We start from the raw sequence: 25,211 nt of genomic DNA, 5'->3' as shown, positions 1-25,211 counted from the left end.
GTCATAGTTATATATGTCACTATATGGTCATTAACAATGGAAGGTCATCTTTGGCTTGAAACTTTATTTAGTTTTGTACTGAACATCCAAATTGAAATCGATGTATTGATTTATAATTTTATTTTTGTATTTACCACAGTCAATTCCAGAAGTAACAGACATGAGTCAGTCTTCATCTACAGCTGATGGGGATTTAAATGATACATCAACAAACTTTGTACAGAATAATGTCATGTGTACACTCTCAGGTAAATATAAAACTTTGTATAGAATAATGTCATGTGTACACTCTCAGGTAAATACAAAACAAACTTTGTACAGAATAATGTCATGTGTACATTCTCAGGTAAATACAAAACAAACTTTGTACAGAATAATGTCATGTGTACACTCTCAGGTAAATACAAAACTTTGTACAGAATAATGTCATGTGTACACTCTCCGGTAAATACAAAACTTTGTACAGAATAATGTAATGTGTACACTCTCAGGTAAATATAAAACTTTGTACAGAGTAATGTTATGTGTAAACTCTCAAGTAAATATAAAACTTTGTACAGAATGGTGTCATGTATACACTCTCAGGTAAGTACAAAACTTTGTACAGAATAATGGCATGTGTACACTCTCAGGTAAATATAAAACTTTGTACAGAGTAATGTAATGTGTAAACTCTCAGGTAATTACAAAACTTTGTACAGAGTATTGTCATGTGTACACTCTCAGGTAAGTACAAAACTTTGTACAGAATAATGGCATGTGTACACTCTTAGGTAAATACAAAACTTTGTACAGAATGGTGTCATTTATTCACTCTCATGTACATATAAAACTTAGTACAGAATAATGTCATGTGTACACTCTCAGGTAAATGTAAAAATGTGTACAGAGTAATGTCATGTGTACACTCTCAGGTAAATATAAAAATTTGTACAGAATAATTGCATGTGTACACTCTAAGGTAATAACAATTCTTTATACAGAATAATGTCATGTATAAGCTCTCAGGTAAAAACAAAATTTTGTACAGAATAGTGTCATGTGTACACTCTTAGGTAAATACAAAACTTTGTACAGAATGGTGTCATTTATTCACTCTCATGTACATATAAAACTTAGTACAGAATAATGTCATGTGTACACTCTCAGGTAAATGTAAAAATGTGTACAGCGTAATGTCATGTGTACACTCTCAGGTAAATATAAAAATTTGTACAGAATAATTGCATGTGTACACTCTAAGGTAATAACAATTCTTTATACAGAATAATGTCATGTATAAGCTCTCAGGTAAAAACAAAATTTTGTACAGAATAGTGTCATGTGTACACTCTTAGGTAAATACAAAACTTTGTACAGAATGGTGTCATTTATTCACTCTCATGTACATATAAAACTTAGTACAGAATAATGTCATGTGTACACTCTCAGGTAAATGTAAAAATGTGTACAGAGTAATGTCATGTGTACACTCTCAGGTAAATATAAAAATTTGTACAGAATAATTGCATGTGTACACTCTCAGGTTATAACAATTCTTAGTACAGAATAATGTCATGTATAAGCTCTCGGGTAAAAACAAAATTTTGTACAGAATAGTGTCATGTGTACACTCTTAGGTAAATACAAAATTTTGTACAGATTAATGTCATGTTTATACTCTCATGTAAATGAACATAAAATACTTTGTACAGAATAATGACATTTGTACTCTCTCAGGTAAATTTACAACCAACACTTTTTACAGAATAATGTCATGTGTACACTCTCTGGTAAATTTACATACAACAATTTGTACAACCATTTCAGGTAAATTTACATGCAAAACCATCTGCAGAATAATGAAATTTTGATGCTCACATGATGTACATACAAAAAATTATCAATCTATTTATGTGTGTGCAACACTAAGGATTTATTACTTATGATCCTTTTTATTCACAAAATAAAAATCAAGGCTTTCTGAAATTTAGAGTTGAGCTTTTTGAGAAAAAGTTACCCGCATGACTTATTTACATGTATCCATTGCTCATAAACTACCTGTTTAACAAATACTTGTAGCAGGCATGGGGTGTCATAAGTGAGCAACAGTTCACCTTTCACTTTATTTTGTTTGTGTTTGATAAGCATAAATATCAATTGGATTGTGACTTACTTTACTCCAAGAACATTCAAAATGTCCTAGTTATATTGTAAATTCAGAAATTATTGCGTGCATTTATTAGTGCGATTTTTTAAACTAAAATGTTATTTTTATTTTTGTGAGATTGAAAAACAATCTGTTTAATTCTTGTAAGAAAATTCAAAATGTGAGTTCAAATTATTGCGATTATAACCCTTTCGCATTTATTTGCAATAATTTTCTGAATTTACAGTAATCCAAATTGAATTAGATAGCATAGTATAATTGACAAATATATTTATTACAGATCCCATGCTGCCATCAGGAGGAGGTGATCTGATTGGATCTTCATCTGATGCTGAGATTGACAAGACACATCACCATGATTCAGACTTAGAACATTCTAATACTGCCTAGAACTAGTAGAAATATATGTGTTGATCAGAATGTCTATTTAAAAATACAACAACACACAAGCATAATATAGATCTTGTTACAGTCCTTCTAAAAAAGCATGCAAAACAAAACATTGCTCAACTTGCTTGCTATGTTTGCTTGGTTGTTTGCAAACAATAGGTAGGCGGAGTTTCAGTCATTTTTTATATATACTGGGATTTGATTGGACAATAAGAATTGACATGAATTGAATTTAATGTTTATTGTCCAATCAAATTCCAGTAAATAGTAAACAAACATCCAAACATAATTAGCAAGCAAGTTAATCAATGATTTGTTTTGCATGCTTTTATAGAAGTGCTGTAATTTGGGGCATATTTTGTGAATTGGACATGGAACATTAGGATGAAGATAAATTACAATTTCTGAACCTATATGTCGAAGTTTTTCGGCTGTTATAAAAATGGCATAATATTTTCAAGTCTTTAAAGGAGCTCTAATTCCATGAAAAATCATGCCTCAAAAGTTATGATATAATATAAGTACTGAATTTCAAATGAGATATGTAAAATGTCTGTAACTGCATTTTAGAGTTTGATGAATTCCGTGATTTAGAATCAGCTTTATTTATTAAATGTTTCTTTCCTAATTTATTTGTTTATAGAATTGGCATTTGATGGAATAGTATCTTATTAGAGTAAAATGGTGACTACTTCTTGTTCTTTATATCAGAAATTTGTATTTACTGTGCAATTAATGTTTGTTGTTTTTGTTATCCCTTTTCTTCACATGTTTGTTTGATGTAGAATTGAATTAAAAGTTGAGAACTTTACCATAGTTAATATAATGCATATATTGATTGTGATAGAAAACATTTATTTGTAATTTTTATGTTTGTCAATTTGTTGAAATAAAAATTATTTCGTGACTTTAACATACTAGTATACTATTTCCTAGAGTGCTAGCTTTGCCAAATATTGTATATATTTCAAATTCAAATATGTATTGCTATTTAAACTTTAAACATTAAGTTTGTGACATACAAAATAAGTAAACAATATAACTATAATTCACATATTTATATACACAATCATTCATTTACAGTAAATATTCCAGTGTCCCCTGTCCTCAGTTCTAATGACCTTTTGATTTAGGACCCCAATTTATTATTCTTGTAATAATTGAACTCTTTTACAATTATACTGAAGACATAATTTGAGGTCACATCCACTCTCAACTTGGTGCACATATTCATTTTATGTGAATGTTTTAAATTGAAATTAACAATTTAAACTCATATTTCACAGTTCACAGAACATGGGAATGTCATAACTGAACACATATTCTTGTTCAACTGTAAAAAAACAAACCCACACATTATTGAGGTCAACATACAGTATATAACAATGACTGGTTTTCTAGAGGATTACTTTCAATTAGCCTTGAAAGCCGAGTGGCCTAAGTAGTTCAGCTACAGTATTACTAGCTTGTCAACACTGAGGTTGTGAGTTTCGAACCTTGCATGTGCTGATGCTTCAATCTTATTTGACTAGAATTGTTTGTTTTCCTGCCTAAGGTTGGTGGTTTTCTCAAAACACTCTGGTTTTACCAATAAAAACTGGCTGCCATGATATACTAGTAGCTAAGAGGATGAAAGTGTCATCAAACAACAACAACTAATCAATCGATCTGATTGCAATACAGATCGGAGGCATCCAATGTTGATGTATTGCCTAGACACATCTGAAAAAATGCTTCAATATATACCCTCTTGTTCTGATAATTATAGGCAAACCAATAAAAGGTCCAGCTCAAAGGTTTTGACAGTATGTATCATAAACTTAACATGATCTAAGTAAAGAGGTCAAAGTCAGATAAATCAAACTGGAAATACATGTACCACTTACAATCATTGTGTACACAAAATATAATTGACCTATTGCTTAAAGTTTCTAAGAAACAAACTTAACAAGGAAAATTTAACATTGACCAAAGAACCATGAAAATGAGGTCAAGGTCAGATGAAACATGCCAGCCAGACAAGTACACCTTACAATTAATATATGCATTAAATATAGTTGACCTATTGCTTATCATAACCAAGCAATAAACTTAACTATGAAATTTTAAAATAGACCAAAGTACCATGAAAATGAGGTCAAGGTCAGATAATACCTGCCAGAGAGACCCTTACACCTTTCAATCATTCCTTACACCAAATATAGTTTTTAAAAAAAAACTGAAACACAAAAACTTATCTTTGACCACTGAACCATGAAAATGAGGTAGAGGTCAAAAGAAAACTTGGCGGGTATGGGGACCTTGCAAGGTATGCACATACTGAATATTGTTATCCTATTACTCATAATAAGAAAGAAATTAACATTACAAAAATCTTAACTTTTTTTCTCAGATAGTCCTTGATCGCCATGAAAATGAGGTCTGGGACAATGGACATATGACAGACAGAAACTTCATAACATAAGCCAACTATAAACACAGTATGAAGCATCTAGGTCTTCCACCTTCTAAAATATAAAGCTTTTAAGAAGTAACCAAATGCCGCTGCCAATAGATCACTATCCCTATAGGTCTAGCTTTCTGCGACTTATATCGTAGGTTCGAGAAAAACTCATGGATCCCCAAAATAGTCATCAAAATTAAATGAAGAACAGCATTGTGAGACCCTTGTAAGGAATAGACAAAGGATCTGTAGAAACAGACTGATCCTTAAGTTCAAAGATAATTGGGTTTTTTTATCATTTTGAGAGGAAATTCTTTAAAAATTGTCTTTATTGGAATAATCCTGCAATGTTCTATACATGTCTCTCCCAAGTCAGGAGCCTGTAAATTTCCTTTGCTGATATATATCATATTTGTTTTATCATGTATTGTACATAAATCAGGATGTAGTTTAAATTTGTCATGTCAGTCCGTTCCTTTCATATGTTGCTATGCTGTAGTATAGGTAAGGGTATTGGTCCTTGTTAAAGTCTGCAAGGTGACCTATATTAATTGATAACTTCTACACCATTTGGTCTTATGTGTAAAGTTATAGCATTGGCAATCCTACAACAGCTATTTTCCCCATCATGTTTCAAATACCATAAACCAACTTTAAATAAAATTTTCAGGGATACTTTATTTCCTGTTTAACCCTTGATAGTCAGATTCACAGCTATTTAATTTTGCAATTTGCTAATTTACTTGATGTAGTTCAATAAGGAAAGATCAAAGTTTGATATATTCAAGACCATTTATATTCGCCTTATTTTTCTGCTAGCGAAAATAAATTACTTGTGAAAATTTGTTGATTTACAGTACTTAGCTCCAACATGTATGGCAACAAAAACTTGACGTTTGGGTGTCTGTTGGCATTCTTAAATGGATTTAAATTTCCTGGACCTTTTTTATTCAAACAAACACTTTTAACCAATAAATAAACCAGCTAAATTATAAAAAAGCAATATATTTTATTTTAAAATAAATTAACAATTTATCCATTTCATGGATTGCATACCAGTATATATAAAGTATACATTTGTAATGAAAATATACATAAATACATATAATACAACCAAAAATTATTCACCAGCATGCATGTAAATATTAAATATTAGTTTATGGCATTTTCTGAGACTCTATTTATTGTTTCCCAAGTCATGTATGTACAAATTTCCACATAAGCAAAGAAAAACTATTGTAATTGCGTTGTAAATTATCATTTTCCTAAATTTTGGCTCCAAGTCACCTTGTCTATACCAGTATATCTGTGAATGAATAAAGAAAACACATTAATGGCATATTTATTTATAAAATGTGTAATGGATTTTTCATGTAAAATAAAACAAACCATTCACAATTTCAATACTTAAAATATTCTGGGTTATATTTCATAAACTTACATTATGTTTATAGCTTGCTGTTTGGTGTGAGTTGAGGCTCCCTGTGTTACAGGCTGTAATTTGACCTATGATTGTTTACTTTTTAACCAGAATTTTTGAAAGAAAAAATGGATTTTTATTTGGGGATGTGTGGAGGGTGGGCAGGTGGCTTTCAAACAGTGTTTGTTTTTTCATTACAATGAAAAAGCTTTGGCTTAATATTTTCAAATTGAGATATGTTGTTTCCTGTGACTTAATGAAGGTCTAGTTCAAATTTCACGATTTTATCTGCTCAAGTTGTTGAGTTGTAGACTTTTCAGTAGAAAAACTTATTTTTTTATGAGTTTTGGGTTATTTCCCTTTGAAAAGAAATGGTGTAATTTACCATATGAGATTTGCTCATTGTTGAAGGCTGTATAGTGACCTGTAGTTGTTACTTTCTGTGTCGTTTTGTCTCTTGTGAAGAATTGTCTCATTGGCAATCATACCACATCTTATTTTTCATAATTAATAATTTATAGTTTATATTGTTTATTTTTAACTTCCAATTGAACAGAAATGGTGTAACTAATAAGTATTTCATCAAAATTAAATTCTAAGGGTTCTTTGATATGTACACTTTAATAGATTTTGGATATTAAACCATGAAAGATGTCCAATTTTTAACAAGATGCTCCGCAGGGCACAGCTTTATACTACTGCAGAGTTCGAAACCTTGAACAGTTGGGGCAAGTATGGACACAACATTCAAGCTTGATACAGCTCTGAATTTGGATTGTGATTAAATAGTAGACGCAACATAGGTTTCTGACACAGAATGAGTGTGGTCTAAGAATTTAAACTTAAAAACTTAAAATTTTTAAATTGGACATTTACCTATTATGGTCCAATATCCAAAATCTAAATACATGGTTAGATTCAGCATATCAAAGAACCCCAAGGAATCAATTTTTGTTGATATCAAACAGAACCCCAAGGAATCAATTTTTGTTGATATCAAACAAAGATTAATTTTGGACAAAACTTGAAAACTGGGCCCATAATCAAAAATCTAAGTACATGTTTAGATTTAGCATATCAAAGAACCCAAAGAATTCAATTTTTGTTGAAATCAAACAATGTTTAATTTTGGACCCCGATTTGGACCAACTTGAAAACTGGACCCATAATAAAAAATCTAAGTGTCTGATTAGATTCAGCATATCTTTAAAATCAAACTAAGTTTAATTTTGGACCCTTTGGACCTTAATGTAGACCAATTTGAAAATGGGACCAAAAATTGAGAATCTACAATTTCTACATACACAGTTAGATTCAGCATATCAAAGAACCCCAATACATTTGTAATTCGATTTTTTTGATAAAATCGAACAAAGTTTAATTTTGGACCCTTTGGGCCCCTAATTCCTAAACTGTTGGGACCAAAACTCCCAAAATCAATCCCAACCTTCCTTTTAAGGTCATAAACCTGGTGTTTGAATTTCATAGATTTCTATTTACTTATACTAAAGTTATTGTGCAAAAACCAAGGAAAAATGCTTATTTGGGCCCTTTTTTGGCCCCTTATTCCTAAAGTGTTGGGACCAAAACTCCCAAAATCAATCCAAACCTTCCTTTTGCGGTCATAATCCTTGTGTTTAAATTTCATAGATTTCTATTCACTTAAACTCAAGTTATAGTGCCAAAACCAATGTGTCTTCATACAACGGCGACAACACCAACACCGACGTCATACCAATATTTACAAAAAATCATTTTTTTTACCACATTCATTTTGTGTCACAAACATATGTTGTGTAAAATGTTCAATCACAATCCAAGTTCAGAGCTGTTTTAAGCTTTTTAATGTTGTGTCTATACTTGCTCCACTGTTCTGGGTTCAACCTCTGCAGGAAAATTTGTTTTGCTGTCTCTCTGACAGCCTTTTAAAATATTATAATATTGTTACTTGGATGGAGAGTTGTCTCATTGGCAATAAATTATACCACATCTTTTACTTTATATGAACCTGCCACATTATGTATGTGCATGTCACATGTCAGGAGCTTTTAATTCAACAGTTGTTGTTGTTTGATAACTGTTTTTCAGATAAATTTTTCAAATAAGATAACTTTCTTAAATACATATCATATATATAAATTAAATGCATTTAACCACAGTTGAATTTTTTTTTTTAAATTTCCAAAAACAAAAATATCCTTTTTTAAATATGTATTTAAGAATGTTATCATAGAAAAATTTATTTGAAGAAGATATATGATTAGTACTGGTAAGTACAACAAATGAAGTATTTAGGAAACTATATATGAATTTATGAACCAATAATTTACAAAATGATTTTAACTTTTTACCTACCAATATTAAATGTGATCCACAAATAAGCACAATAATACAGGCAAAAAATACATTAACTCCATTTATTTTTCCTGGAGGGAATATAAAAGCACTTATTAAGGTTACCTGAAATAGAATTACAATATAAGTACATTTTGATTTATGATTATTCATTGTGAAACTAAGCAATGATCATTGAAACACTGAACATATTTGAAATAAGCTACAATATACATGATATAAGAAAATGATTTATGTAGACATTTCATCCTATATTCTACTTCCTTAATATTACTAAAATGATTTGATTCTGTATAAACTAAAATTTAGAATGCAGATAAAATATATATTAAGAAGGCAGATATTTCCAGTTAATACTAAGTCAAAACAGGACTGGAGTCGGCTGCCATGAAACTCTAGAACAACATATCAAAAAAAGTCATTATTAGTGTACATTATGACTTGTGTCAATCCTAATTTTGAGTTAAAATTCATGAGAAATTTGAGTTATCATAGGAAGTGATAATTATAGATTATCGATTATCATCTCAACGAGATTGATTTTCTCGATTGAGCCGGTACGGCGAAAGCGAGAAAAGCACTTGAGTTGAGATGACCAATGATAATCTGTTTATTGCTATTTTACCTATGACGATGTTGTCAATTTCATGTCAATTTCATTAGCAACGGCATGTGCCTCCTCAGTTTCTAGGGATAATTTTCCATCTCAAGCGAGTAGCATGATATGAAAATTATCACAAAAAAAGATCAAAGGAAAAATGCACAAAATAGCTATAATACATGTAAATTGATATATATACCAGGGTGCATTGTATTTTCACAGAGCATATACAAATTTTAAAAACCATATAAAATTGTTGTTACCATTTTACAGATAGTTTGATTACTGTAAAGGCCAAATAAAAATATATGTGTGGTTCCAGTATCCCTACCGTCCCTACTTTTTCATCTTAAAAATAGCCTACCCTAAAGATTTTATTGTCATTTTTCATTAAGCACTGTTAGTCAGAATGTTGCTCTCATAGACTCAATGTAAAAAAAAAACATAAAATAAAAAAAATCCCTACCTACCTACCCTAACTTTTTTTCAGATGTAACTCGGGAACCACACATACTTTTTTATTTGGCCAAACCAACTAATTTTCGCCAGCGATTTATTTTCGCGAATATAAATCATCGTGAATACATGTATGTAAAACTTAGATGTTTCCTTACTTAACTTCATGAAGTAAATTTGAGAATCGCAAAATGGGCTAAAAAGGTCTGAACACGAAATAAACATGATAAAGTATCTGGGAAAATAAGTTGTTTTACAGTATGAGTCTTTCTCTTGAATCTCTTTGAATTCACCTATTAAAAGTGACTGTTCATTCAAAATTTTACATCTTTTTACACTCTGGTGCAGGATCTGCTTTATCTGATATCAATACTGTTCTAGAGCACCTGAGAACATCCATTTTTGTATGTGGTTTGTGTTGTTCTGTCTCTAGTTTTCTACAGTGTTTTTGGAATTGTTGTTAGTCTTTGTCATGTTTGCCATGGCATTGTCTGATTCTCTTAGAGCTATGAATTTTGAATGTTCCCTCTAACCTGTCTAATATCTTCCACCATCTATGTGATCAGTCAGAGTGCAAAAGGTACTTGATTATTCAGTGAAAATTGTCAATTATATGCCTTCTTGGGTTTGGTTTTTTCATGTTGCCCACTCAGAATTGTCTATCACAACTTATGATTTCATTCTCATACTTGAAGAGTAATTTAATGCTGCTTGTAAAGATTGATCAGTGAGCTTTGTAGACTCCCCTTAAAACCTACCGGTAAAATATTGTTGTCTTCCATGAAATTCTAAGATCATTTAATCTCATCTGACAAGATTTAAGCTCATGAGATATTTATTAAAACAAAAGGAAACAATTTCCTATGGACATTAGGAAGATAAGAAATGTAATCAAAATCTGGGCTTCTCGTATTTAACTTCTTTTCCTGTACCTATTAAACCTTTGCTTGCTTAGATAAAGCAACGAACTCATGATCAAATTTTACAGGAACAGAATTCATATATTACGAAAACTTCAAAATTATCACTTTTACGACCATTTCTGTTTTTCAAATAAACGTGCACAATATGTTGATCAATTGAATATGTTAAAAGATGGGGCACCTTTGGTAAAACTTAGGCTAAGTGCACACAACCTTGAAATTGAAAGAAGCAGGTACCTGCAGGTTGTGCAAATTATGTCATAATAATAATATAGAAGTTGAAAAACATTTTATCTTGCACTGTACAAAATATGAATCACAAAGAAATGTATTTATATCAAAATTGTCCAATTTTAAAAATTACGACAAACATTCCACAATTTTGCTGCTCAAAAATGTATATTGATTAAGTTTAAAACATCTATAGCAAAACTGGTATGTTGATTTCATTTTGTACCTTAATTAGCTTCAAATCTATTAATACAAATTTTCAAACCTAATTCCTTTGATTGAATCAGATCAAATTCAGTTATACTTACAACTACTGCAATTGAAGTGAAAACACCAACAATTAGATTCAGCATACGGTCCTGAAATGAAAATTAAAATTTGTCAGTATTGTCAATTTATACTTAAATTCAGCTTTTAAGTGATTTGTTGATAAAATCATTTCACATGTTAAAGTTTTGTAAGGGTAATATTGTAATAAACTTCACAATAAACATGATAAATGGTATTTTTACTTAAAATTAAGTGCTCCATGTTAGACCTCTCACTTAAAAAAAAATATATATAGATGCCTATTCAACATTCAACATAGTTCTAAATATAATAATATATATAACTTTAAATAAGTACTACTTAAATAAGTGATATTTTAGTCGTTATTTTCAAAATTATTTTAAATGACAGTTATCTCCCTTTAATACAAGTTTGCAATTGTACAAAAATTAGTAGAATGTTTAATGAACATGTACATGTCAGAACTAGAGAGGGAGTGATTTTATATCATGTTACTTTTTCTTCAATTCAAAGCATATGTCATAAAGAATATAAAATAGATAAACAAACTGAGCAGAAATACTCTGATATAATTTTACATAGATCATTACTTATTGCTAGTTAACTAGTGTTGTTATCAAGACCTTCATGTAAATATCATTTAGTTTGAGTTCTGGTCATTTAATTTTCTGCTCAGAAATTACTTCTTTAAGCAGGGATGATTCCACTATATAGTTTAGGGCCGCTTAGCGGCCCTTAATTCGGCCAGCGGCCCCCAAAAAATGTACATGAAAATGAATTCCCAAATCAGGAAAATAAAATAAAAATCGATATTTCCGGAAAAGTATCTGTCACCGATTAAGGCAACTATAATTTTTCATAGTTTGTTGTCAAAACGTTTTAAAATCCAGATAAAAATGATTTTTACGATCGCATTTTATTAACAATAAATTTATTTAAATTCATTATGTCAAAATGTGGCAAACAATTTTATCAGCCGAATTCAATTGATTAATATGTTATAGGAGTATTTGATCTTGTAAAAGCAGATCGCCCAGCAGGTTGATAAAAATGGGTGTCAAAGGTCTCAAAGCAGACCTCGGCAGAGAGAAAATTCAAATTTTGATATAACATTGATGGATAAAGTTTAATGGGCGCCGATCTCGTAAAAGCAGATCGCCCAGCAGAGCCAGTTATGTAATATGATGAAAGATTTCCTCAAAAGACAAAAGTTTGAGCGTTTTTTGAAAATAATGTTGATGATAGACCATTCATGAAATACGATGTCATCATTATGGAACTATTTCAAAAGTTTTGAAGATGATTCAAATAATTTTAAAAAACACTGGTTCAATGCTTAAAATATTTTATCAATTAAGTATATGAACTTTTGTAATTGCTTTTCTGAAGTTGACAATTGACCAGTTCTACTTGAACTCCATTTGAATCAAGGTAAATTTATAGAGATGGCCTGCTGTTGAAAAAATACCAGATGAATAATTTTTTTCAGTGGTTTATGTTAGCTGAAATATATGTTTTTGTAATAGGCCTAGGTAACTATAGCTAAGATGATAGACTAGTGCATCATGTTCAATGATATTCATGTAATAACAGTAGCCCATCCAGAATTATTCAAAATGTTACAACTTACATGAACATCAGTGTACAGGTTAAACTTAATAATATACATTTTCCGTTTTTACAGGAAAATGTTATTTCGTCTTAGATTTTATGCTTAAAAAATTCCCAATTAGAATAAAAATTCCCAATTTGATGTTCAAGGGACCCATTTGAAAACACCTGGAATCATCCCTGTTAAGAAATATTTTTTTAGCTGAAACCTGGTATCTTCACCATCTTCAGACATGTCAGATATCTAGATTTTAGAAAGATGAACAACACATTTCTTACTATACTACCCAAGACAGCAACCAGAAAAAGAAGACAGGTTTAGATCAATGGAAATAATGACAGACATTAAATCAATGTTGTCATCACCAAATATTGAAACCTACAAAGCAACAGCTCAAATTGTAGACAACTATAATTTATAAAGCAAGAATAGATCAAGGTAATTTCAAGAACTGGCAAGTCCTGAATCTAGATCCTGCACAAAACAGTCTAAATTACCATGAGATATTACATTGAGCAATGTTGTACCATAAGACAATGTAAGAGGAAACAAATCTATAGAGAGAAAGGTTGTATTAAATAGACCAGATGGCTATTTGAAAATCTGTGAAGCTTGACCTTATTCCTCATTTTGCTCCTTGGCCTTATCTTATACAAGTACCATATCGCTATTCTCGCTTGACCATGTTGACCCAAGAATTTGCCCCACTTGAACTTTTGACATCATACAACAATCACATTTCTATTGTGGTTAGATATTTTCTATTATGACGTCAAATTTTAACGGGACCTTGTGTGATGTCGAAAATAATGGCGGACAAATAGGGATAAGGTGTATTGCTTAGTTTTAGCCTCTAAGGCAAGTTAGGGTCAGGATCAGGGTTGATGCACATATCTCTAATGAATGCCTATTGCAATTACTACTGTCATATTATTACCCTTGGTTGAGGCTCTCCAAACAAGGGTCTTTCAGCTGATTCATCATATTTAGTAGAGCTCATCTTAACCCTTAAAATACAAAGACTGACAAAGTCAAAGGACTATTAATCACTATTAGTAACACATAATATCAATTTACACGAACTGTCATTCGTTAAAAATTCGTGTGTCTGTATTTTTGTACATTAATGAAGCATAAATAAACAAATTTCCTTCATCAGGAGACTTTTCAGAGTTGTTTATAAAAAGTTAAAACGAAACTTCCTGCTTCATGTGACAACCGGAAGTATACATCTGGTTACAAATTCGGGACCAAAAACGGACAATTGTGACTAAATTCAGGGTTTGATGACAAGCAAGTTTTTCATCTTTTCAGATGAAATTGAAATGTTTTAAGGTATCTAATGGTTTGATTTACTTTCATAAACAGATTTATAATCAAATATACAATTAATACATGAAAATATAATAATTGAATGGCATTGTTATGTTATGAAAGAAAAGAGAGGGAAGACAACTCTAGATTTTAACTCGCATATGGTTAAGTCGACCTAAAACAAAGTCGGCCTATAGGAAACTCGGACAATCATGACAATAACAACTCGGCCTTCTGGAATAGATATGAAGAGATGAATTGAATAAAAAAGACTAAACAAATTAGGGACAATAATTATGATTAAGCAACAAGAGGTAGTCCAAATAATTATGACATCTTGAAAGGCTATTATATTTTTTTCTTTGACGCCTTACTTCGACACGTCAAAAAAAAAATCATAATAGCTTTTCAAGACGTCATAATTATTTGGACTACAACAAGAGGTATAATTTAGTGACAAGAAAACAAATTTTAAAATATTTATTATTATTAATAAAAATTAAAAAAAAAAAGTATACACAAGTACTTGGATAAAAAAAGACAAATGAGGGGGGTTGGAGGGGTCCTGATCCTGAAATCCCAGGCTTAAGAAAATGAAATCCTTAGGGCCCAAATTTAAAGTAATTTAAATTCTGACATCCCAAAATTTGAAAAAAGAATTCCTGGATCCTGAAAGGGTCAATCCCTAAATCCTGAACTTAAAAACACCTGATCCCAACGTCCTGAAAAAAGCCCTGCCCCCTCCCTCACAAATGAAAGAGGTGGTTCTTTTTAAATTTTAACTTCCATTTTTCTCTATATTTTATCATGTTTATGGACCCTTGCAGTTAAAATAATAAAGCATGCACTCAAGAGTTTAAGTGCCTTGCTTGCAAAATTTGTTTGGGTATTTGATCAGACATTGTAATTAAGATTGACAACTTAATCAAATGGCCAATGATTTGTATAGTGAAATATAGTAAACAGACTGTTACACCCCTACCCATTGAATTTAGGTGTCAATCTTACTTACAATTAAATTGATAATGGAAATGGGGAATGTGTCAAAGAGACAACAACCTGACCACATTACAGACAACAGCCAAAGTCCACCAATGGGTCTTCAATGCAGCAAGAGACTCCCGCACCCAGGGGAGTCCTTTAGTTGGCCTCTAAACGAATATGTTATTAGTTCGGTGATTATGTCTGATCAAACAACCAATAAAGTTTGCAAGCAAGGCATTTAAATTCTTGACTTGCATGCTTCATTATTTTAACTATAATTAATCAGATGTTTTACTTTATATAAACCTGTTGTTGGAGGCTCACGGGTATAAGATTTTCAGAAAAAAATATAAACATTTATTTTTCATTACAGATTTTATTTATTACCTTTAGTAGTTGTAACTTTATCATATGGTACAAAAATCATTCCAAAAAAATCAATTCGTGATGGCCCCAGGTGACTTTTAAAATGTAGATATCATTGAAAATGCTCCAAATTATCTCCCTTTGGTGCAAAAATGCAATTTTTTGGCTTTAAAATTAAAATATCTTTTTTAACTTATCGGTGACCTATATTTTTTATTGTTGTTTTCGAAGAAGCTGTACATAAACTAAATAATTGTAAAATTTAAGCAATTTCTGTAATTTAGTTATTTTTTAATTTCGATATTACCGCTATTTCTGCTATTAGTTCAACAGAAAAAAAGGACATTAACAAAAATGTATGCTTATTTCGAAGGCAGATTGTGAGCGTAAATGAACGGTGACCCCATTATTTTATTTTATTTTTCTATTAGGTATAAGATGAAGTTCATTTATAGAAAAATATAGAGAAATCCTATATTAAATAAAAAATTTGATTTAGACCCGCGAGACCCCTTAACAGTAAATAAACTTACTTGTAATGCTTGTTGCTAATTTTTTCTTCTTGTTGCTAATATATTTTTCTTGTTGCTCCTTGTCGCTTATTAGTAAGACCAGGTTATTTTAACTTATTTTGGTGAATAAATAAAAATCATGAAAATGTATGGCTACTTCGTTTGAAATACTTTCTCATTGCTAAAGGGTGATGTGGTCAATCTAACTTTTTTTTCAAATCAATAACAGTATATATCTGTTAATTTCAACAGTAGACCATAAGCTGTATTTTTACTTTAATCCAGTAATAATAATATACATGTATATATGTTTCATTGATTTCAGTCTGAAATAATAAAAAAAATCAAACTTGATTTTAAGTCTTAACTGTCATGACTGTATGCATGCTAATTATATGTATGACAAAAAAGATTGAAATACCCTTTAGAATCTATAAATTTGAGGGCTGTAATTTGACATCAGCATAATTGTTACATAAAATATTAATGTACATGTAACATGATAACTAAAAGTTGACAAATGTGACCAATTTTAATTGTAATGGTATGATAGGGTATGATTTTAAAATTTGAATTTCACATTTATGCATTTCAGTATTACATGTATAAGGAATAAAATTCATATATCATGTATATATAGCCCCATTGCTTTCTATGTTAAATTCTGCAATTTGAAGCTTTAATGGTTATTTTGTCATAAGTTTAATAAAGTGGCAGTCATTTCATGTCAAAACTATAACTTATCTTGACTTGTGATGAAAAATTCAACATACCTTTAATTTTAGTATTCATGGAAGTTATGAAATATGTACTTCTAATTTGTATATCAGAGCAAATGTGCCCTCCTATTCTAATTTCATATATTTTTAATTATTATCCAAAAGATATTTTCAATAAAGGTTCTTCAGTAATCTCAAGTCCTTAAGCTTTCATCAGTCAGGGGACTTACTTAAACAAGTGATTTTCTAAATCACTGATTCAAGTAACATTATTTCCATAAAGGTTGGAAGTTAGAGTTGTCTTTCTTTAATAATCACCTATTTAAGTAGTACAAATTAATCACTAGAAGAAGTGATTTAATTTTATTGTAGCTTTAAATATAAAATACAAATGATCCAGGGACTAATTATGTTTCTAAACTTATCAGAACCAACATCTGTGTTGTCTAGGATCGGATGACCAGGTCATTTCAGGTGATGACCTTGTACTGAATCTAGGATAATGACATAAAAATCACTTGTTTAAGTATCAGACCTCAATTTTCTTCCCAAAAATCACTTCTTTAAGTATCATTCTATTAATAACCCCCCACTAATTTCAACACACCCGAACAGTGAAATTTTTATCGCGAACAGTAGAATTTTATTACATAATCTGAAAGATGTAACCTTGAACTTCACAGGAAAAATACTCCCACTGCTGTGAAAAATCTTTTAAGAAAGTATCAGTTCATTGTGTAAAGCCATTATTATAGCATTTTTTCAACTAAAATAGAATTTTCAGCTAAATGATAGCATCAAAGGCATAAACCTTGCTACTTAAAAGAAGCAAAAAGTTCATACTTTTTAATTTTACTAATTCAAAGATATTTGTTAAACCTATTTGTTTAAAATTTTGAAAAAACTACAAAATCTCAATTTGTGACAAAACATCGAATTTGCTACTCAAAAAAGTGATTTAAAAATCACCTATTTCAGTAAGTCCCCTGACTGTTCATTTGATTACATGTATATATACAAGAATTATCCAAATATTGTACTTATTGACCATGTTGACAAAGTAACAGTTATGGTAAAAATGATGGTAGGAACTATTTTGTTTAAAGTATATATATGTACTATTCTTTCTTGTATGTAATATTTCTGACCAGGCCAAATTACTGTTTATATACCTTATAAGTAGGAAGGAATATTAGCTTTAATATATATCTCTTTTTCTTTCAGAAATGATAATCTTTAACTGACCGTAAACATGGCAGAAAGTAAAGATTTTATTAACTGGATGTCAAAATTACCAGAGCATTTACATACAGTTCCACTCAATCAGTTGGCTATTCCAGGTATATTTTACTATTGACATTCTTCTCACTGGTTTTGAGTTAAGCATCATTCCCTCTATATAATGTAATCTTACAGTTCATGTGGACACTTCGTCAGAGCCGGATTTAGGGGGGGGGGCAGGCCCCCCTTTTTGGGAAAAAATTTAGATGCTTATATAGGGAATCACTGAAGCGTGACTAAAGTGGGCCCCCTCTTCGGCAGTCAGTGGGCCCCCACTTATAAAAATTTCTAGATCCGCCACTGTTCGTCTAAACTGACTGCATTTTCACCTTAAAATTTACTCTTGAGTGCAGACAAATCTGTGCAGCTTGAAAAGTTTTAAGGAATAGCATGCCCTAGATAAATAAGTTAAAGGGGAGACAATTCGTTTAATATTAAATGTTACATTTTTGTATTGTTTATTTGTGTTTGTATTAAGTAAGAATTAGCTTGTTTTGATTTTATATTAATAAATTATCTTATCTTCCCTTATCCAATTATCTTATCTCACTAGATTTTTTTTGTTTGACATTGAACTAAATTCAGTTAGTGGAATCGTGAGACATAAGTTGGAAAGTAAAAGTACAAGATTGTGAAGAAAATAGCTGATCAGGTTGCGTTACTGATTGATATTGATTTTAAAATTATAAGTAATAGGCTTTTGGAATATTGATATTGAAGTATTACTTTCAAAAGTATACTTATATACAACTGTTTGTTTGGTTCCAAAGGACAGTTGTTTTTTTATCTTTATTTTCAACACTTTTACCTTTAAGATTTTTTTTTAATATTCATACAAAACCAGTGGTCAGTTTTGAAATAAATGTATTTGTTTATTATAAAATCTAGCTTACACACAATACACTAATAGCATCAAGAAGATTTTGTAGATTATTAGTTCTTTTTTATGAAGATAGTAGAAATCTTTTAGGAATCAACTACCTAAAACCTACATGTCATTTTAACCATTTCCCCCGTCATGTAGCAAATATCCTTTTTCACTATCATCTGTGATATTTGTGTCTAATGATATCAATAAAAGAAGAAATCGAGTTAACACCAATGAGACAGCAACCCAAATGACACAAATAACAACACATGTAGAAACAGAGCAAGCAATATATCAACACCCTTCAACAATAAACAAAGTCAATACAGTATGTCAAGCCCTGTATCATTTATGGCAAAATAAAATGAATAAATTGAACAAAAAGTATCAAAGACTAATGCCATTATTTACACCAAATTTTTTTACTAACATAAATTTATCAAATATCTGGTTAAAACTAGGTTAAATCAAATTGTCCATAGCAATCCAGACTTTTGTTTATAGCAATAATTTAAGTCACAATATACATGATATACAAATGATATATGTCTTTATCTTTTATACCTCCTGTTACATTTCTAGGAATATAATTGGTTAAAAGCAAACACATAGAGGCCGTGTATATTTAATATTGGGTAAGAGGGCGTTTTTTATTTTACACATGTAGTGGCAATGTTAAATCCCTTAAGAACAAACATTATGTTGAAGAAAAATCTGAAATGTTTTGCCCAGATCTCAGGTGAAGAAATTGACGATAAACAAGCAGAATGCAAAAAACACATTAAAAGCTAAAAAATTGTTAATATTTGTATTTGTTTTAGTATAAACCAATTAAAGTAGGTTCTTAATATTGAAGACTTCATCACATGCCTCTAGTCTGAATTACATATGTTAAAGGGGCACTAGCTGTCAAATTTGTGGTCACCGATTTGACTCAAATTCTCATATTTTATTAATAACAATGTTAAACATTTATCAAAACTATCAAAGGTCTATAGTAAACAATTTATAGAGCATAGGGTCGATAATATGTAGTTTCGTTTCGTGTGTATTTTTGTTAAGACGCCATCTAATTAACTAATGAGTTGACCTCAGTTGACCATATAAGCTATGTAAAAATGAATATAGATATAAATAGATTAAGCCAACTCGTGCAATTCAATTTTTATAGGTCTGTTTATTTATATTTTTAGATTAAAAATATATGTTTCTCATCATTTTTAACTGTATAAGAAATATTTTATGTGGATCGAATTAGTCATTAAATGATTAACCTTTGTTTTACTTTCAATGTTGGCATTCTAGTCCTTTAAATAACCAGCACACGTAGAATGCATGTGTTGTCCATCTCTAGTTAAGGGGTTAAATTGAAGTTCACATGAATAGGGATTTAATGAGGTTGAATTATTGACTTGCAACTTAATAATTCATTATTAATATCATTTAGCTTAATTTGACAAAATTGAACCATTTTGGCTGCTAAAAGCGAATTATTATTTCACTTTTTTACTTTCCTTATTGATTGAACAAAAACAAATCATTCTTTAGATTTTTATATATCTCGTAGCTAGTGCCCCTTTAAGATAGTCGGTAAGATGAATTTGATAAACAGTTTGTAGTTCCCTAATGTGATAAATACAAAATACAGTGTCAAAGTGAGTAACTGATATTATCATCCTCCATCAAGGTCCCCCCTTTTTTGATAAATAATTTAATAAATGGAAAATGATATACTATTCAAACACATTTTTACTTTTGACAGCTGTGGTAAGTAGGATGCAAGCAACAACTGGCATTATTAACAGATATAATGCCCTGCCACTTGACTTGATATAAAATGAATTTGTGATATACAGCATCTTTGCTTGGCTTTATGACTCCATGTGCCTTGTCGTTTACACCATGAGACATGTTAGGTCTTTCTTAAGCATTCAACCTCTTTGTATCTATCGTCATGTAAACTTTTCATATTTTCATCCCAAAAAACAATTATATATCACCCTTTATTTGTAGTGTCTGTCACTTTTAAAATTTTATTATTTTATTATTTTAGTATCATGAGTATAGACTTTCAAAAAAGATGGTAATTTGTTTATAACTTATTGTGACATCCTCCCTGAAAAGCCATATCTCTTGCAGGTAAAAGACACTCTTGTAGATTTTGAAAAAGAGCAGGCTAATGCCGCTTCAAGGCAGCACTTGCACCCACAAAGTGAAAAGGGATTAATATAAGTTGCAAAACTTGTTTCCCAATCCACTTTAAATAAATATGTTTAAACTAACTGTTCATCAAAAAGGAGGAATAGTTATTTAGGGTATTCCAATTTCAAAACTATAAATGCATAACCTGCTTGACTTTTTAGGTGCCCATTTAATTATTAACTAAATTAAATGAAACTATTTCATTGTTTACAGCTGCTTTAATAACTACATGGACTCAATATACATGTATTAAGGAGTAATGCTTTTATTTTACTCTTGTTCATTTACATCAAAACTGCCAGCTAAACAACTTCTTTTATGAGTTCTAAGCAGCAAACAGACAGTGATGGATTCTTGTTCTAACAGGATATATATGCATGTTCAGGTTGTTTAATTGTGAAATGACCTTGCCTGTCCTCTTGCTTTTAAATGAGAGCTTACTTTAATCTATCATACATTTACAATCAATTAATTGTACATTATACAATTGTAAGTGATTTTGAAATTTATTCTAATTTTACATTAAGTTTTTTATACATTGTATAATAATTTATGTTTAATGAAAATATGTGATTCAATATACTTCATATACATGCTTTCTGTGCTACTAAAGACTTCATTACTATTTGAGAAATATATAAAAATCTCTACATTTCAGTATATATGCATCTACTAATGAACCTTGATTACCATTGATGTAAATGCATCAACCATGCATGACTTTCATATGTGATCATCCTTGCCAGTTTAGGGAGCTATCATTTTAGTTTAAGGGTGGAAGGCTAGGATGAAATTTGAAAAAATAGACAGGACCGGAGTTTTGAGTAAAAAAAAGGCTGGATGAGACACTTTGCAAAGTTAAAAGGAAGGAAGACAATTGTAAAAGAAGGTCGGAATAAACTAAATGTCCATTTTTAATGTCGTTTCACACTAAAAAAATGTCATCTAAATTTATCTTTAGAAGCTATTAACTGACCTAATGCCAAGCAAAGTATATAGCATGACTTTGTGTACAGTACAGTTGTACAATTAATTGCATAATTGAAATTAGTAACAAAGCACTGCATGGATTTGATGAAAAAAAATTAAATTAGAATTGATTCTTATAATCTTAAGATGGGTGTTTTTTGTTTTTTTTTTATACGCCCTTCAAAATTTTTACGGGACGTATTATGGTATACAAATGTCCGGTGTCCGTCTGTCTGTCTGTCTGTCTGTCTGTCCGGCATAAACATGTCGCACTGTAACTTGAGAATGACTTATCCAAATTTCATGAAACTTAATATAGTTGTTTCTTATGATGGTCAACTGATCTCTATACTTTTTGGTGAAAATAAGATTAAAACTTTTGAGTTACGACACTTTGTAACTAAAACAGGGGTGTGTTTTTTTCACATGTCGCACTGTATCTCAAAAAAGATTCTTGATTTTGGCTTAAAACTTTAAACACTTCTTAGTTATATTAATCTTAATATCTGTATACTTTTGGTGATGATTCAAAATTTCATTTTTGAGTTATTGAGTATTTTGTAAAAAAGGGAGAGGGTTTTTTTACATGTTGTGCCGTATCTGAAAAATAATTTATGATTATTGCTTAAAACTTTACATGTTCTTTGTTATATTAATCTAAAGATCTGTATACTTTTTGGTTTTGATTCAAAATTTTATTTAAAAAAAAAACAGGGTGGGGGGTTTCACATGTCCGGCCTTGTCTCAAAAACAATATATGGTTATTGCTTTAAACTTTCTCAGAAACTATTTATGATTATTGCATAAAACTTCCACACAAGACGTCGGGCGTATCATGCGCTCATGGCGCAGCTGTTTATTATTTTAGATATATATTCAGTTTGCAAGAATTATATTTGAAAACCTCTATTTTCTGTAACAAAAATGAATAAATTGTGATTTGAAAATAAAGTATACAAGTAAATTTAACAGTGCCTACTTAAATGTCTGAAAAAGGATGAAACCAAAGAGAATTTCTATGCAAATATTTTCATTCTCACACAAAACTTTCTAAACATTATGATATTCAGGGGAGATAATTTGTTTTTATTCATTTTTCAAACCTTTTATATGCATACATGTGCATGCTTTGCAATGCAAAAATAAAAGCTGATAGAAACTTATATAAAACTTGTTTTCTGACAATTCCTCTCATAGATTCTGAAAAAAATGATGGTTGTAACAGTTATCTATCTTTAGATTGATTATACTTGATAAATTGTCTAGATGCACCCTATTGTTGTCTTTATGGTCACCGTATTTAAATTATCGCAGGAAAATAAGGTTTTTGAATATAACATCTATAAACATGATTTAAAAAGTAAATGAATGGCAGTTTTATATGCTGTATTGATACTAATACTGAGGGGGAATAGGACCTTTATCAGGACTCCGGGATCGGGTATTTTTAAGCTTGGGATTTAGGGATTGACCCTTCCGGGATCCGGGAATTTTTTTTTCTCGAATTTGGGACCTCGGGATTTCGTGTTTTTGCGCTCGGGATTTCGGGATCAGGACCCCTCCTACCCTCCCTTAATACTATTACATTGATATATTTGATATATTTACATAGGTAGATACCTTTTCTATCTGATGACTGAATTTGATTTTTCAGATCTGGTTGGAATTTGGATGACAGTCATTCTTCATGAGGGTCTGAATGGGGGTTCACCGAAAAGAGAATAATGTGCAAAAAATAGAGAATAGAGAAAAGTGGACCTAAAATATAAAAAATAGATGATAATGGGCAAAAAATATAAAGAAAAGAAAATAATGGGCAAAAAATATAAAGAAAAGAAAATAATGGGCAAAAATATAAAGAATAACAAAAAATGGCCTTAAACAATGAAGAATTTACAGGAATAGGGGACCCCCATCCAGTCCCTCCTTCATGATACCCAGTTTTAAATGAAATGTGAAATGTCAATATTTTTATTAAATATTGAATTTAATATCATTTCTTATTATGCTTTTTCAGGCAGCCATAATTCCTTTTCATATGAGTTGGACACCACATCAGAGATAGGACCAGACAAGGCTGATATTAGACCATTCATTTCTATGTTTGGAGATATGGGAAAATCTGTGATGAAAGAATGGTCGGTCACCCAGTACTTGACATTCCGACAACAATTAGAACATGGGGTCAGATACTTTGATTTAAGAGTAGCATCGAGAAAGGACAAAGAAGGCATATTCTTTTTGCATTCCTTATATGGCATGCCAGTAGCATCAGGGTTAGATGAAATAAAATCTTTTTTGGATGAACATCCGAAAGAAATTGTATTATTGGATTTTAATCACCTCTATGATATGACTTCAAATCACCATGAAAAACTATTAGATTTGATTTTTAAAACATTCGAAAGTAAAATGTGTCCACATTTAGACATGGATAGTGTTAATTTATCTACGATGTGGGAACAGGGTTTGCAAGTGATTGTGTTCTATCACAATGAGGTTATCAAAGGCAATATGATGTTTTGGCCAAACACTACGATAAAAGCTCCATGGGCCAATACTACAAATGTGCAAGATCTTATTACTTTCCTCGAGTCCAATTATAAGTCGAGTAAAACGACAGACATGTTTATCGTTACACAAGGAGTTCTCACGCCAGGGGCTGGTACTATCATGGCACATCTAAACAGCAGTTTACACAATGTTCTTGCTGAGAAAGTAGCTCCTAGAGTTGTTATGTGGTTAAAAGAAAAACAGACTGGAGTTCATGGAATCAATATTTGTATGATTGATTTTGTAGAAAAAGCAAACTTCATTCCAAATGTATTAAAACTAAATAAATAATGTTGTAATAAATGTTTTATTAAAAATTTATAATCACTCTAATTAACTTTTAAATGTTTTTTTAATACTGTGGATTCATCATTATTCCTGGATTTTGTTGATTAAGGTGGTACCTAACACTACAGGGAGATATCTCTGTAAAGTCAGCTAAACGTTTTAATTAAGTTGTGTTGTAAAAGGAATATTAAGCTTCTCAATGATCAAAATTGGTGTTTGTCAAATTGCTATATAACCAGTGTAATTTTTCTGAAATAACGGTTGGTTCAAAAATTTGTAAATTT

The 25,211-nt window shown here is 30.5% G+C and overlaps 3 protein-coding genes across 4 annotated transcripts in view; 2 read left to right on the top strand and 1 right to left on the bottom strand.

Annotated features, from left to right (window-relative positions):
- LOC139489904 (cyclin-D-binding Myb-like transcription factor 1) overlaps window positions 1–3,452 on the top strand; it is a 36,999-nt gene extending 33,547 nt beyond the window's left edge. The window contains exons 17-18 of the mRNA XM_071276753.1: window positions 140–248; window positions 2,430–3,452. Of these exons, the coding sequence (XP_071132854.1) occupies window positions 140–248; window positions 2,430–2,539 (219 nt within the window). The 3' untranslated portion in view covers window positions 2,540–3,452. The remainder of the gene's footprint in view (window positions 1–139; window positions 249–2,429) is intronic.
- A 2,519-nt stretch (window positions 3,453–5,971) lies between these two features.
- LOC139489896 (transmembrane protein 243-like) lies at window positions 5,972–14,108 on the bottom strand. Its single transcript, XM_071276746.1, has 4 exons — window positions 13,809–14,108; window positions 11,277–11,327; window positions 8,758–8,862; window positions 5,972–6,288 (listed from the first exon to the last, which is right to left on the bottom strand). Exons 1-4 carry the CDS (start codon window positions 13,869–13,871, stop codon window positions 6,160–6,162), a joined length of 348 nt encoding a protein of 115 aa, XP_071132847.1. The 5' UTR covers window positions 13,872–14,108; the 3' UTR covers window positions 5,972–6,159.
- LOC139489882 (PI-PLC X domain-containing protein 3-like) lies at window positions 14,104–24,972 on the top strand. Of its 2 annotated transcripts, XM_071276729.1 has the most exons (3): window positions 14,104–14,206; window positions 17,991–18,106; window positions 24,104–24,972. In XM_071276729.1, the coding sequence occupies exons 2-3, from the start codon at window positions 18,019–18,021 to the stop codon at window positions 24,928–24,930; spliced, it is 915 nt and encodes a 304-aa protein (XP_071132830.1). In that variant the 5' UTR covers window positions 14,104–14,206; window positions 17,991–18,018; the 3' UTR covers window positions 24,931–24,972. The 2 variants fall into 2 exon arrangements, with proteins under 2 accessions (XP_071132830.1, XP_071132836.1); XM_071276735.1 differs by lacking the exons at window positions 14,104–14,206; window positions 17,991–18,106 and adding an exon at window positions 21,725–22,006.
- Window positions 24,973–25,211: the final 239 nt, after the last annotated feature.

This window comes from Mytilus edulis, chromosome 1 (assembly GCF_963676685.1).
Source record: "Mytilus edulis chromosome 1, xbMytEdul2.2, whole genome shotgun sequence".
Lineage (NCBI taxonomy): Eukaryota > Metazoa > Mollusca > Bivalvia > Mytilida > Mytilidae > Mytilus > Mytilus edulis.
The sequence above is the reverse complement of the archived record's forward strand: the minus strand, read 5'-3'. Positions and strand labels throughout refer to the sequence as shown.